Source organism: Takifugu flavidus, chromosome 1, assembly GCF_003711565.1.
Source record: "Takifugu flavidus isolate HTHZ2018 chromosome 1, ASM371156v2, whole genome shotgun sequence".
In the NCBI taxonomy this organism is placed as follows: domain Eukaryota; kingdom Metazoa; phylum Chordata; class Actinopteri; order Tetraodontiformes; family Tetraodontidae; genus Takifugu; species Takifugu flavidus.
The window spans coordinates 17,649,525-17,664,223 of NC_079520.1; the positions used below are offsets into that span (position 1 = coordinate 17,649,525).

At 43.0% G+C, this 14,699-nt stretch overlaps 2 protein-coding genes across 4 annotated transcripts; one reads left to right on the forward strand and one right to left on the reverse strand.

Annotated features, from left to right (window-relative positions):
* Positions 1-1,195: 1,195 nt before the first annotated feature.
* med24 (mediator complex subunit 24) lies at positions 1,196-8,955 on the forward strand. Of its 3 annotated transcripts, none has more exons than XM_057029001.1 (26): positions 1,196-1,328; positions 1,565-1,695; positions 1,774-1,856; positions 1,951-1,989; positions 2,072-2,145; positions 2,354-2,577; positions 2,747-2,858; positions 2,997-3,147; positions 3,797-3,910; positions 3,991-4,041; positions 4,118-4,200; positions 4,306-4,392; positions 4,502-4,613; positions 4,803-4,945; positions 5,060-5,097; positions 5,203-5,285; positions 5,451-5,629; positions 5,808-5,907; positions 6,165-6,340; positions 6,442-6,706; positions 6,963-7,144; positions 7,223-7,316; positions 7,397-7,496; positions 8,032-8,112; positions 8,298-8,446; positions 8,643-8,955. In XM_057029001.1, the coding sequence occupies exons 2-26, from the start codon at positions 1,566-1,568 to the stop codon at positions 8,757-8,759; spliced, it is 2,967 nt and encodes a 988-aa protein (XP_056884981.1). In that variant the 5' UTR covers positions 1,196-1,328; position 1,565; the 3' UTR covers positions 8,760-8,955. The 3 variants fall into 3 exon arrangements, with proteins under 3 accessions (XP_056884981.1, XP_056884991.1, XP_056885001.1); XM_057029011.1 differs by having other exon boundaries at positions 8,035-8,112; XM_057029021.1 differs by having other exon boundaries at positions 4,514-4,613.
* A 480-nt stretch (positions 8,956-9,435) lies between these two features.
* csf3a (colony stimulating factor 3 (granulocyte) a) lies at positions 9,436-10,994 on the reverse strand. Its single transcript, XM_057029097.1, has 5 exons — positions 10,964-10,994; positions 10,518-10,687; positions 10,072-10,179; positions 9,835-9,975; positions 9,436-9,748 (listed from the first exon to the last, which is right to left on the reverse strand). Exons 1-5 carry the CDS (start codon positions 10,977-10,979, stop codon positions 9,563-9,565), a joined length of 621 nt encoding a protein of 206 aa, XP_056885077.1. The 5' UTR covers positions 10,980-10,994; the 3' UTR covers positions 9,436-9,562.
* Between the last annotated feature and the right edge of the window lie 3,705 nt (positions 10,995-14,699).

Consider the following 14,699-nt stretch of genomic DNA (forward strand, 5'->3'; position numbering starts at 1 on the left):
GGGCGGTGAAAAGCCTGAAGAGGAGATATGAGGGCTGTACTCTGGTTTCTTGCTCAAAATGCCAAAATGATCCAACAACAGTTGTACAGTAAAAGATGTGTGATCCAGTTGCACTGTGAAAAGTTGCTTAAGTAGGTGCACTCACAAACAGGCTGCCTGAGCAGTGAAGTCATGAGAACAGACGCAGACGCCTGACTACAGTCGCCAGCCTCTCCTCGGGGGCGACTCTGATACTTCTGCACCCATCGCTAATGCAGCCCCCCCACTAGCTAAACTATACACACACTGTGCACCCTCAAAACCCATCTGTCCCATGATACCTGGATGCCAGGTTGGATCATTTCTCGCCCGATGGCATCTCCCAGGGCACTGACTTCACTCCTGCCAGGACAATGCTTCCTGTGTCAGTTAGAATGAGCATCTCTGTTACTGCAGACTCAATACAGGACCCTCACTCACAGAGACATTTGGGTTGATACGCACTGAGAACAGTATCCCTTTAACAAAACTGGCTGAGCCCGGGAGTGAAATCTGGATATTTCATCATACAACATTAAAATGTGGTGTGTGGGCGTTTAGTTGTGATATGCTAGGTTTGTTTTTACACTGTTTTCAAACCTCTCAAAGAAGATGATAAAGTTTCTGTGCAATATTATAGAGGTGTTTACCTTTTACCATCTATGCATAATTTTTAAAAACAAAATAATAAGTCTATCATAATGAAAACATTAAATAGTTAATGTTTTGTTTTTAAGTTTTCATAGGAGCAACTTGAATGAGAGTGTGACAGATATCAGCTTTTGACATTTAAAGGCATCTAATTCGGGTAAAAAGATACAAAGATAAACTACTCTGTACAGTCAAGACATATTAAACCAAATGTTTGATTTTTCTCACATAGATAGTAGACCTATTCAGTGCCGACTCAAATCAGCTATTGTGTGAAGACATGATTGTGAATATATTTAGCTTTATGATAACTAGAGCAAAATTTGTGTCGTGGGTTTGGTCGACAGTCGTATTTTAGTTCCAACCACATTCAAACAACATAAGAAACAATTTTTGCAGCGATCCTTTAGGTGACAAAATAAAAACGTGGGCAATTTTTGCCATCTAGTTGTAGAACTGGGTAATTGCCTGTTTTGTGTGTGTGGGAGGGGGGGCGCGTCATCGTAACTCCTCTCTGACCAATAAGGAACAAGAATACTGAGACGTGGGCCCAATGAAGGACGACACTTCTAAAGCCAAAATGGGCTACATTGTGTTTCGAAGGGAAATCGCTAAAATTTAACATATATCTGTGTTAGAAAGCAGAAGAAAAAATCCAGGTAAGGCTGAATTGAAGCAGAACGTAACGTCTAGTTTTTTGTGGCATTAAATTAGGATTTTTTGCGATTTTGTAGGCAGCAAAACAATTTTATCTCTCTTCGTAATTCATTGAATCGGTGGCTAACTGCTAACAAGCTAATGTCAACAAACAAACAATAACTTGTCAACGTCCTTCCAGAATATCATGCGGAACTCTGCTGTTTAATATATTAAACGTGTGTTTGCTTCCCACAAGGATGAAGGTCGTGAATCTGAAGCAAGCCATTCTGCAGGCGTGGAAAGAGCGATGGAGCGACTATCAATGGGCTATTAACATCAAGAAAAACTTTCCTAAGGGAGCAACATGGGATTACCCCAACCTTGCAGGTATGGGCATATATGATCCCTAAATGTTTAAAGTGTTGTTAGTTAATGCATTGCATAAATGCTGTTTATCCACTCCAGAGGCCTTGATGGAGCAGGCAATGATCGGTCTCTCTCCTAACCCCCTCATTTTGTCTTACCTGAAGTATGCTGTTAGTTCCCAGGTAAGGAAAAAAATATGATAACAGTGTGATGGTGCATTAAGTGACAATTCATGCTGATGGCTGATTGTCTGCTGATGTCACCTTACTGTTTCAGATGGTCTCTTACTCCAGTGTGCTTACAGCCATTAGTAAGGTAGTTAAACTCAATTAACATTCACCCCATGTGTTGTCATACAGTATGTTATGGTTAATCAATTTCCCTCTTCTTTTGATAGTTTGATGATTTTTCACGGGAGCTCTGTGTAAAGTCACTGTTGGAGATAATGGACATGTTCTGCCATCGTCTGAGGTGTGTGAACTGATCTATCTTTTTCTTGCCGTTGTACATAACAGCATCAAATGTGATCTTGATTACAACATGTATTATATAAAGTAATAGGTCCTTATCACTTTGTAATACCGAAAGACAGACAGGATACATGCATTTATTTATATATATATATATTTTTTTTAAAACATCCTTAAAAGATTCCTGACACTTTTGTTCGGTCTTTCAGCTGCCATGGGAAAGCAGAAGAGTGCATCGGCCTCTGCCGTGCTCTGCTGGTTGTGGTCGACTGGCTGCTGCAGGGCTGTGACTGGTATTGTGAGAAGCTGAGAGAACTGGGTCCATCAGTCAGCACAGAGACCAGTCTCAGAGCCTGCCTGGACAGACTTCACACTTTGATGAACAGCACTAAAAACAGAGCTCTGGTCCACATCGCACGACTAGAGGACCAAAGTAAGATTTTACTGGATCGATAACATCCTAATTTAGCCGCACTGGTGTGACTGTGGTGTCGTCCAATCTACATGGGGAAAACCTGTAAAACAAGCGATACCTGTTAATGATGCATAAATTGATCAAAATATTTGCTGTCCACATACCAGTCTGAAACTTTCCTCCTTAGGTGCCTGGAATAATGTTGAGCAGTCAGTGATGAAGGTGACAGAGGGCCTTGGAAGTATACCTAATCAGGCACTGGCAACTAAACTTGAAGAGTGCTTGTCACTAGTAAAAAGGTGAATATTACCACCATTGCATGTTTTAAATCCACAGTTATTTAATTTGTCCGCATTGTAGATTGGCTTTTGTGCAGAAATATGTTGATTTGAACTAAATCGCTGTTCTTGTTGTTTACCTCTTCTCTGTTTTCTCAGTATTCCCATGATGCTGTCTGTGCAGTGTGACCAGCCTGTCCACGCTTCCTTCCCATCAGTTCATGCCTTCGTCATGTTAGAGGGGACCATGAACCTGACAGGAGAGACACAGCCACTGGTAGAGCAACTCATGATGATCAAGAGAATGCAGGTAAACATTTAAAAATATATATTAAACATTATCATTTGAAATATGAAATGTGCCTTTCATGCTTTTTAACAACTGACAGAATCCATCACTGTTTTATTATATTTATGAAATATTGCTGTTGTCAATCGATTAAAAAATACTTAATCTGGTTTCTGTTGATTAATTTTGATTAGTCCTGATATCATATCATTCAGTTTTAATTTATATTAATCACATTTCAATTTGCATGAGAAAACAGACTCAAGAAAGGAGGGTGGTTTCTCACAAGCAGGGTGGAGTTTTAGCCAAAGTGCTAGAAGAATCCCTGACATGCACTTAGTGTTAATGGGATATTTTAAACTGGAAGCGCTTTTGCGAAAAGAAAACTCCTTCCTGCAGAGTGTGCATTATATTTTATCCTGGTCTCTGTTCCGTCTTGGGGTTCTTTGTACCTGGAAAGGGCTTACATGTGAGTGCTTTCCATTTTAATCAGTTGCTTCTGCTGCCTGTCACTCCCGGATCAACTGCCTATTTGCACTCGTGTGATGGAAACCATATTCGGACAAACGTTTAGATGTTCATAGTCATTCTCCAGATAAATGAATCGGCGTTAATGCATTAATTTTTACAATGCATTTTTTTTAAGTGTTCCACTGTCTGCCCTCTACAGAAAATTCCCACTTCTCTGTTTGTTCTGGAGATCTGGAAAGCTTGCTTCACTGGCCTTATTGAGTCACCAGAGGGCACAGAGGAGCTGAAATGGACTGCTTTCACTTTCCTCAAGGTAAATGATACACTAAAATCCATCAATATGAGCTAATTAATGCATGCGTGCAATTCATTTTTACCTATTGCTTTGCCTAGATTCCACAAGTTCTCCTCCGTCTGAAGAAGTATCATGGAGACAAAGGAGAGGTAAACGTAATTCATTTATGGAATGCAGTGGACCTTCATCAGCATCATGCAAGAATGAGTTTAATTTACCTTCTAGGACTTCATGGAGGATGTAAATGTCGCATTCCAGCACCTACTAAAGCTTACACCACTGCTAGACAAAGCGGATCAACGATGCAAGTAAGCACTTACCTCAGCAATACACACAGCCTGTTCATTCTAAAACTTTTGATATTAGAAGCCCGCAGCAATGCCAAAATTCTTGTGATTTTTCCTTCATCACAGTTGCGATTGCCTCGGTATGCTCCTGCAGGAGTGTCACAAGCTCGGCCTCCTGTCGGAGGTGAACACATCATGTCTCACTGAAAAACGGTACAGTTTCTACCTCAGTTTTAAGAGATTTTTTCCTCGGATTTCTTTGGATTAACTTTAAACAATCTTTCTATTCCCCCAACCCTGATCCCCCTGCAATTTTATTAAGGGCTGAGGACAGGGAGTTTGCCCCAAGACTGAAGACTGCAGAAAATGCTAATATCCAGCCGAACCCGGGCCTCATCCTGAGAGCAGAGCCCACTGTCACTAATATCCTCAAGGTAGAGTGTCTGAAAGCTTGCCCCATAGCAGCTTGTTATGGGGCATGTTCAGAAATGATGTGGTTACACTACAGTAGGGAAGTTGAGGCAGAAATGCCAGAAATGGAAAGACAACTGGGGAAGTAATTTTCCCCCTAAGATATGACATTAAAATCAACTAAACACAACTCTGCCCGTCTCACTCATAAGACAGTAGATGCAGACCATTCTAAGTCCCCCGAAGGCCTGTTGGGGGTGCTAGGCCACATGCTGTCTGGAAAGAGTCTGGACCTGCTGTTGGCAGCAGCAGCAGCTACTGGGAAACTCAAATCCTTTGCACGGAAGTTCATTAAGTAAGTTGCTGTAAAGTGGATTTGAAAGTCGCTGTTTTTTTTTAGTTGGAAACTCCAGCTTTTCATGTGATTTTAAACATATTCTTGTACTGAGCTATTTTCTCTCTGTTCTAGGCTAAATGAATTTCCCAAACATATCAGTGGTGAAGGATGTGAGTTCAAAATACACGAGTGACATCTTCCAATGTGGGAGTTTTCTCCACATTGATGGAGATATTTGGTCATACAATAACATTTTGGATTTGTCTCCCCTTCAGCCAAATCTGCATCAGTACGGGCCTTGCTCTTTGACATCTCCTTCCTTATGCTTTGTCATATGGTGCAGACGTATGGTTCTGAGGTAAGATCACGCAGTTGGAGTGTTTGGATTTCCTTTTTCACCGTAAATTGTCCAGAGGGCTGGGCTGTAATGTTCTGCATCTGAGCTTCTTTTAGTTTAGTTTGACTCACTCTGTCAGCTGTTTGCTTCTGCTGACTAAGCCTGCATGGATTCTTTTTTTACTAGGTTATCCTTTCTGACCCCAGCCCTTCTGGGGAGACGCCCTTCTTTGAAACGTGGCTGCAGACAGGTATGCCCGAGGAGGGCAAGACTTTAAACCCAGACCACCCGTGCTTCAGGCCAGAGCCAGGGAAAGTGGAGAGCCTGGTTACCCTGCTGAACAACTCCGCAGAGATGAAACTCGTGTAAGACTTAGTTTTGGATCATCAGTTTTATGTGTCTGTGGTTTTTTTGTGTCACAACCAGTTGTAAAGTAACACATACTTCTTTCCTAAAATGAGCTTAAGTGTTTTTTTAGCCGGATGTGAATGCACCAGGCCAGTTTGAAATGTTGTAATGTGGATCCTCTATCTGTTGTGAAAGTCAGGTGAAATGGCACGAGATCTGCCTCAGCATCCCAGCAGCTATCCTGGAGGTCCTGAATGCCTGGGAGAACGGCGTTCTCTCTGTAGAGGCCGTACAGGTCAGTTGACTTTTCTGACTTTCAGATTGACATTGCAGCTGTTATTACCATCGCCACCACATATCCGTTACCGTTATTGTGGTTTGTGACTCATTACGCGATAACCACAGGAGCTGATGATGTTTCTTTTTTCCATTTTGGCATTTGTATATCGCAATCTTAAACTAATGCAAGATTAGAAGAACGTTTCAGCTCCTCAACCCCCACAACAGCAACAGTATTGATTTTTTTGTGCTGTCTCCTCTCTCTGAGCACAGAAGATAACTGATAACATCAAGGGGAAAGTGTGCAGTATGGCAATATGTGCAGTGGCCTGGCTGGTGTCCCATGTGAGGATGCTGGGGAGAGATGAGAGGGAGAAGCCTCAGACTATGATCAGGCAGCTTGTCACGCCGCTGTATGGCGAGCACACTCTTCAGTTTTACAATGAACGGTACAAACAACTCAAACAACCTGTATTCACGCACACATACAATCACGATGTGGTTGTTTTCAGCCGTGGGTCATGTGTCTGTTTCCTCACCCTCTCACCAGAGTGATTATCATGAGTTCCATCATGGAGTGCATGTGTGCCGACATCTTCCAACAAACTGGCGCGACCTTGCGCCCACCAATGGAGGGCCAGGAGTCCATCCCCTACAGGAACCTGCTGCCAGCCAAAGACCCCATTCACATGTCCCTCAGCAAGCAGTTCCAGACAGTGCTATCCAAAGGCTGGGTGGACAGCCAGGCTCTGCACCTGTTTGACAGTCTTCTGAACATGGGAGGGGTCTTCTGGTTCACAAACAATTTGATCAAGGTAGGAGGTCGGGATAAAGGTGCTCATGGCCTGTCAATCACCAAAACCATTTTTTCCCCTCCCTGTTTAAAATAACTTCACCAGAAGGCTTCTGGTGCTACATTTTAATACAGAGTTTCTGTTTTTTAACGTCGTAACATTTTAGAGCCTAAACTGTGAAAAGTTTGCGTGTTCATTGTTTCATAAAAATCCTTAGTGGTCAGAACCTCCCTGCTACGTGCAGATTGGTGTTTCAAAGCTTGGTGTCTTATTGCAGGAACTGCTAAAGGAGACTCGACAGGAGTGGGCCAATCGGGTGGTGGAGTTACTCTACAGCATCTTCTGTCTGGACACTCAGCAGATCACCCTCACCCTGCTTGGTACCATAGTGCCCAACTTGTTAACTGACTCCGCCCACTGGCACAGCCTGACCGACCCACCTGGAAAGGCTCTGGCCAAGTACGAGCGAGGATTTTTTTCATTTTAAACGGGGGTGACTGAATATGTCTGTTGCTGATTTTGTTTGCCTCTCTTTAGATTGTGCGTGTGGTGTGCGCTCAGTTCTTACTCCTCCCACCCTAAGGGCTCCTTTTCGGCCCGGCAGCGTAAAAGGCACAGAGAAGACATTGAGGTGAAGCCCTCACAAGCAATCTCTCGTTTCTAAAGGGTGAATATGGTGGCGATTGTTGTATTGTTACCACTTTGTTGCAGGACTACAACAGCCTTTTTCCTTTGGATGACACTCAACCATCTAAGCTCATGCGCCTTCTCAGCTCCAATGAGGATGAGCCAGTGGCCCTTTCCAGTCCAGGTCGGTCTCCTAACATTAAGCTGTAACTACTGTCAACCTTTGAGTTCCCCGCAATTTCATTCTTATAGAGGCATCAGCTCAAATAAGAAAGAGAAAGCATTTTTGACCAGACTTGGTTTGGGAGAAGACGTCATCAGGTTTCATGTGACTTACCAAATCAACATGCTGTAACAGCTTGGGTTTGGTAAAGAAGTTAAAGGGTAGCCAGGGAAATTTGGGAGTCACTCTTTAAAAAAAAACTGCAACTTGCATGTTTTAAGTAGTTATTAGTATCTCTTAAATGTTTTCCTATCTGAAATCATTTTTATGATTAACGAATGATTAATCGTGGGTTTTTTTTTCTCTTGTGAAGTGACGATGTGTTACTGTTCAGCTCATTCAAAAATCATTGAAGAGAATTCAGCAAAGTTATTTCAGTAGCAGGAAGATTACATAAGACTAAAGTGGAAGGAAGTGGAGCCTCAAGGCCTGGCTTCTACTCAGAAACAAGATAGAAAAGGAATTGCTGTTTCTCATAACGTGTGTTGTCCTACAGCAGACAGATCCATGAGCAGTTCACTCTCTGCCTCCCAGCTCCACACTGTCAACATGAGGGACCCTCTCAACCGAGTCCTAGGTGAGAGCCTCCTTTCCTCCCACCACCTGTGAATTCATGATGTTCATGTGCACACAACAAATCAGAACTATGAAGGTATTGTGGCTGCTTCGGAGCGCCGACATGCCTGAGCATTAAGAGGTTAAAAGTCAAGATTTTGCAGCATTTCCCAGGTGGTAATAAAATAAAAATTATTTTCTTCTCAGCCAACCTTTTCCTCCTTATTTCATCAATCGTGGGCTCCAAGATGGCGGGCCCTCACACCCAGTTTGTTCAGAGTTTCATGGAGGAGTGTGTTGAATGTCTGGAGCAGGGAAGCCATGGCAGCATCCTGCAGTTCATGCCCTTCACAATGGTGAGTTATGAGCTGGGAGGAGGTGAGGCAGGTGGAGGATGTGGAGATAACAAAAAAGATAAGGGGCTGTTGCATCAGATTTCATTGGAATGTTTCCCTTGCAGGCATTGTTTACTTATTCGTTAAGAATTTAGGGTGTTAACACAATTGTAGAACTGTGGACGTCAGTGAAGATGTCTGATTTGTCTTCGTTTAGGTGTCTGAGCTGGTGAAACATCCCGCTCTGGCCAAACCCAGAGTTGTCCTGGCCATCACTGACCTGACGCTCCCGCTGGGGAGGAGAGTAGCTGCCAAAGCCATCTCGGCCCTCTGAACCATGGATTTAAACAACACATCCAGCATCTCCATTTCAGATAGATCTAGAGCTTTTTGAGCAGCTTTGAACTGGCTGGATGGTTAATCTGGTTTCATTTCATAGTAACTTGTTTATGTCTCCATTTATATTTTTGTGATGTATTTGTAGGGTTTTTTTTACATTAAGGGAGATGCAAATACAGTTTTGAAACAAACCTGAGTCTCGCAGTTATTACGAAGGCAACAGTGTCACATTTGGAAGCAAAAACCACATGAGATCACTGTGAGTCACTTAAAAGCTCACATGCTAGCCACATGACCGCAAGTCGGGTCATCACAGTGACCGAACATCCGACTAACTGGGTCGTAGCCCACGGCTTTCAACACTTCCTTCAGGAAATCTTTCTGGCACTATACAGCATTTTCATCTTCAGTGGTACTTCTCTATTTCAGTACATGTGAAAGATCCTGCCTCAGGAGACCCAGTCATTCACTTTAATTCCTGGAAACTCCAAGCATTTGCTTCATACTCTGTCTTGCCACCATGTACCGCTGGCTAAAGCCCACCGTCATCAGCAGTAATAACAGAGTTCAACACATCTTGATTGTCCTTTAGAAGCGCTGCGACGTTTTTCATATTTGTCAGCGATCAGTTTTTAAAGAACCCAGTGAAAAGAGAATAAAGAGATAAAGACTTTACTGCTAAAATAAATATGATTTAATTAAATAAATACAAATATATAAATACAAATTTTAAAAAATAAATATTTCTAAAGTGGTAAAACGTATTGTAACTAATGCCAAGCAGTGGGATGTTGGTGATCATCTGTCATCTGGTTCCTCGTCCACGGTCTTGTCCAGGCTCTTCAGGTGGCGGTCCACGTCCCGCCCAAATGTCTGGAGCTGCTGCAGAGTCAGGTGTGCAGCCACCTGGACCTCATAGTCTGCCGGCAGGTTTAATGTGACCGCGGGTGGCACCACGGTCTCTTCTCCGACCATCTTCAGCATCTGCAAAACGAACCAAAGTTGAGTGAAATTAAATTTGGAGTCATTGATAAAGAGCAGGACACACACACACACACACACACACAAACCTTGTTGATCTGAATGTTCAGGTCTCTGATGTCGGCCTGCAGCGCCAACATCCGGTCCTTGTTTTTCAGGTGATCAGCGATGACGGCCAGTAAGGTCCGATGCAGCTGAAGACCCTCCGATATCCGTCTCAAACAGGTCCCCTGGAGAAAGCGGACCACGCAGGCACAGAGATGAGAAACTGGCTGCTGCTGAAGCCTGTGATTCTCTTACAGGGTGATTCCGCTGAAGATGCTTACCATGGTGAAGTTTTCTGACAAGGCTTTGAGGACCGGGGCTGGTGGGATGCCAATAGTGGACGCCATGATGACGAGCTTTGTATTTTCAGAGGAATTGAGCTTCAGAGACTGTAGGAGAGATGGCGAAGTGAGATTACAGACCGATCTTTAGTTCCCTTTCAGTTAACATAATTTGTTTTAAAAAAGAAAACACACTGTTAGTCACCTATGATGTCAAGGTTACACAATGTGAAATCATTCCAGGTCCCAACAAACCCGTAAGACTTCTCCTTTTGTAGCAGTTACAAGAACATAGGTTGTCATAACTAACTATTATTTTAGTTCGACGTGGTCTTAATTTAGGCACCAGGAAAACATTCGGGCACGTCTAATCGAGCTCGTCTGTCTCTGTCTCAGACGCTTCCCTGCAGCCTCTATTCTTCATTTCACACCGACTCTTGTCTCACCTCGGATTGAACGCTGGATCTGTGCGTTTCTGGAATGGCCATCAGGACCTTTTGTAATAGAAGGCGGCTCGTTTGCACCAGCTCCTGCGTTTGCGGGTCCTCAACAAGTGCGCTGCTCCCCGGAACAGGCGCGCCGCAGCCCAGCATGGCCATGTAAGGAATGACGAGGACTGGAGGAGAACAGAGAGAGAGAGAGACGTCACCAAGGCTGCGCGACAAAAACAACCCTCCACTGGACACTTTCCAGCGCAAAGTGCAAATATGTGCGCGTCGGAGGCGGGCAAAGCCTGGCACTCTGGATCCAGCAGCTCCGTGCTGCGTTCAAATGCAAGAAAAAGTTTTCTCCACTGGTGATTGCAGCGTAAAATGATCTGTCTGGACATGACCAGCAGAAGAGGGAGGGAGAGCGAGCATCATTTCGTCAGCATTTTGGTGAAGAGACTCACCAATCAGGATGTTCATGGCCCCTGATGAGGAATGTCTTGAAGTGTTCACCTCCAGTCAGCAATATGCATCGATAAAGATCCCTATAGGCATTTTATATAGCTGTTGTGGGATTCCCCTTTTCGGAAGGAGTACCCTAATGACTGTCTAAGACTAAAAATAACCAAAACAAGATATTTATAGACATTTCTTTTAATCAATGACGTAGTTTATACGTCTAATAATTACGGTAATACCGACACCAATAATACGGTAATAGTAAAGACAATGTGCTTTGGCATTTAATAGTTTGTCACCATATTATTGCCCCGACAAGTTACATGTATTTGAATAAATACACACAAATAAGTACACGGATTAAAGCGATTTTTTTTTTTTTAAAGAAATGTGTGAAAGTCGTGACGAGTTGTTCGGATAAAGTTTTAAATTAACACAATTCAAGAGTTTTGATTTGGGAAGTGGAATCCATTAGTCATTTTTGACAGATAGTGATGCAATGCTTGTCGTTTAGGTCATGGACACTTGCGTATACCCCGATGTTGCAGTCAAAGAAGCTCGGAGGAAACAGACAGCTGACTACTGGCAACAGCACTGGATGGAAATGACACCTATCACGTAGATTTGCCTTCTTTTGGAAAATCTGTTGTTCAGTGATGATCTTGATCTTTAATTCTGCCACTGACCTGACCAAGCCACCTATATGAAGTGGAAACAGGAATTTGCAGATGACTATGTCAAAGATAATTATAATAATTCCTTCAACACATCCTGTAAGTCATTCCGATCTGAGATTGTATCTTAGTAGAATCATTATCACTCTAATTTGGGTTGTTGTTTTGAGGTTTCTTTTGTTCCCATAAAAAAGTTGAGTTGACTAGAAGTGTGAAGAGCAAGAATTGTGAGGTAAAGGTCCCCTCACCACAATAGAACTTGAGAAGGGGCTCAGCCAGATGGTTTATAAAGTTAAAAAGAGTTTAGAAAAGTAGCATTTAACTATGTAGAAGATTTAGATCCCAACAACAAAAGCTATCAGGCACAGAGAGAAAACATTGTAGAGTAAAGCTCGTGAGGTGAGTGATGAGTGACTTGTTCACCCTGTTCATGGTGAACTGTGTATGGTACCGTAAAGCTGCTAAGAGCGCCATCTGGTGGCGTGATATTTCCGCGCCCTCGGTACTGATTCTGTGAGGAAACTTGAAAGAAGAATCCTTTATTAGTCTCGCAGAAAGGAAATGACATTAACATTCTGTTTTTGTGGAAACACCTGCCGTATACATGAACATTGAACACATGCACAGGCAAATATTAAGGCTCAGGAGTCAGAGTCCATCAGCTGCCCTCCACAGGAGCTCTGAGCATTTGCTCAAAGGCACCTCAGCAGTCTGAGCTCAGTTACCAATTAATGTCTGTCTTCAATAAAAGGTTTTTGAAGACAGACATTAATTAGTAACTGTTATTTTTATTGGAAATCACAGATCATAGTTTATATTTCCATAAATATGATTTAGGATTTTTTTCATGTAACTATGTCTACAACACTAAAAGTGATTCCAAACAAATTCTTTTAAATAAATGCAGAGAGAGTGACTTTTGCCCGGTCTCCTTTACACGTCTGCGTTTTCAAACTGTTGCATCAGCCCGCTTCGTGTCGTGACACAGGGCATCAGCCAGCGTGTTCCTGTACTGTACATGCGGCGCGCTTGGAAGGCTGTGAAGAGAAACTGTCAAATCTGATCCCTGAAATCCACACGGGTCTGATCTGCAATCAACGGTGCACATCAGGGGCATTATTCACTGCAGAGGCCTCGCTCCCTGACCCCCCAGTGACCCGGTGGCTGAGCTGTAATCACTTCAGGCCTACATCTCCATTGTGGGAGCACATCATGCTGCGTCACACATGACGCCATCGATGACCTCACCGTCCGGATTCTATGTAACCGTTGAGGCGTATTGTTGCCATGCTGATGTATGCAGGATGTGGCAATTAATGACTAATCACCCATGTCTGTCATAATGCAGAATTTTGCAATAAATGAGCATCTATTTTCAGTTTGGTCATGTAAGTTTGAGTAGCTCGAGCGACAGGTTATTGCAGCTTGTTTTGTATCTTGAGGTTTAATATATGTGTTGTAAGGTTACTAATATGCAATATATATTAAAATTAAACTGATATGATCTCCTTCTTCAAAATTAAGAGCAATTGTTCCATTTGGAGATGTGCCCTCTTATGAATGCTCTTTAATTGTTTGTATTATCTTTTAACTGAGCCTAAATCCGAGGCAGCTTTTTGCTGGGTTTGTGTGAGATGGTTTGAGGTAACTTGGCCCCTGATGAGAATTGTCTTTATCTTGTATTATGTGTTTTACATTATGTTCCTGTCTTCTCTTAGAAGTTAGGCATGGTAGATTCATTAGCAAATGTAACAAGGATCAGAGACATTCCTTTCACAGGATTGTTGTTGTTGTTCCATTGTAATCTCAGGAACCAGTCAGGCTGGGGGTGTTAAACACCCATTATAAACGGGACATCAGGGTGGGGTTGATGAACTTATTTGCATGAAGAATGGGAACTTTGATCTGGCCATCTGGGAAGATAATGGAGAAGAAGGACTGTATCAACACCAAAGGAGACTGGAAGAAGAGGACGAGGTCATCCCAGCAGAGGAACTGGATTGGATTGTATGAACATTGAGAATTTGCATGTGTGTTTCTATAAAAGACTGGGCCAAGGGATAGTGAGGTTGTCAGACTTCATGTCCTGGCAATTGACTCTGTTGTTGCTAGGGTTCTGAACTGGCCCTGAGCTCTGTAATATTTGGATCTCGAATTGGTTCTATTGTTAAATACATTTTGAAATTGGCATTTTTCTTCTTGAAGTCTTCATTCAAAGAACACGTGGATTAGCAGCTACATACGAGAGGTATTGCGATCCAACACCCCTCTTAGATAAATTTAGTTGTTCTAAACCCTTAGCGAAGTTAATTTCATATTCAAACATGTGAATATGAAACTGTGACCAGTATTTCTCAAACTTGTTCCACCACAAGGGGAGTCGTCACGCACTGTGAAGTCGGAAACTTGGTCCACCTTCAGCATTCTGGTGCTCATTTAGAGGATGTCTCTTCTCACTTTCCTCAGCTGCAGCATCTTTGGTGTCACTTATCTCTTTTGGCCAACAGAGACAAATCAAGTGTCCCTAGAAGCCTTATACATGACCCCCACATGAAGCGTTTTCAGCTGAAACCAGACACCAAACAGCCCGTGCTAGGTGGAATTGGATGTGTCACCTTATCCCTACGATCCGTGTGCTGTTCTCCAGCAGTTGTAATGCTCACACCAGTGTAACCAGTCCAAGATAGCAGGGGGAGCAGGCAGAGCTGCTCTAAAATGTAAATTAACCTGTGGGGCATTTATGCGTGCTAGTGAGCAGAAGCGTTGGGTTACAGGCCTCCACACAAACACACATGGCTCCAGAAGATACAGGTGAACAACGCAAGAGCTGGAGGAGACTCAGTTCTGTGTTCATTTCAAAGTTGATCCCACGAGAGTGGGAGAGAGAGAGAGTGTCAGGAAGTGTCAGAGAAGCATCTCAGCTTTGTTTTATTTTTCAACTTCAAGATCAATATCACTGTTTTTGGTATAAGAGCTCGGGCTAATAATAGAAATTGTGGGGCATGAACAGAAAAAGTAGCACTACGGCAGCGAAGGAAAGCATGTTGAGCATAAAGGTGCACGTAAA

Coding starts and splice junctions, on each gene's coding strand:
- csf3a (XM_057029097.1), bottom strand. Junction 10,180..10,517: donor GATCCAGCGTTCAATCCGAG/GTGAGACAAGAG, acceptor TCTCTCCTACAG/TCTCTGAAGCTCAATTCCTC. Junction 9,976..10,071: donor TGTCAGAAAACTTCACCATG/GTAAGCATCTTC, acceptor CGCTTTCTCCAG/GGGACCTGTTTGAGACGGAT.
- med24 (XM_057029001.1), top strand. CDS start 1,566: ATGAAGGTCGTGAATCTGAAGCAAGCCATTCTGCAGGCGTGGAAAGAG. Junction 1,990..2,071: donor TGCTTACAGCCATTAGTAAG/GTAGTTAAACTC, acceptor TTCTTTTGATAG/TTTGATGATTTTTCACGGGA. Junction 4,614..4,802: donor CTGTCACTAATATCCTCAAG/GTAGAGTGTCTG, acceptor CTCACTCATAAG/ACAGTAGATGCAGACCATTC.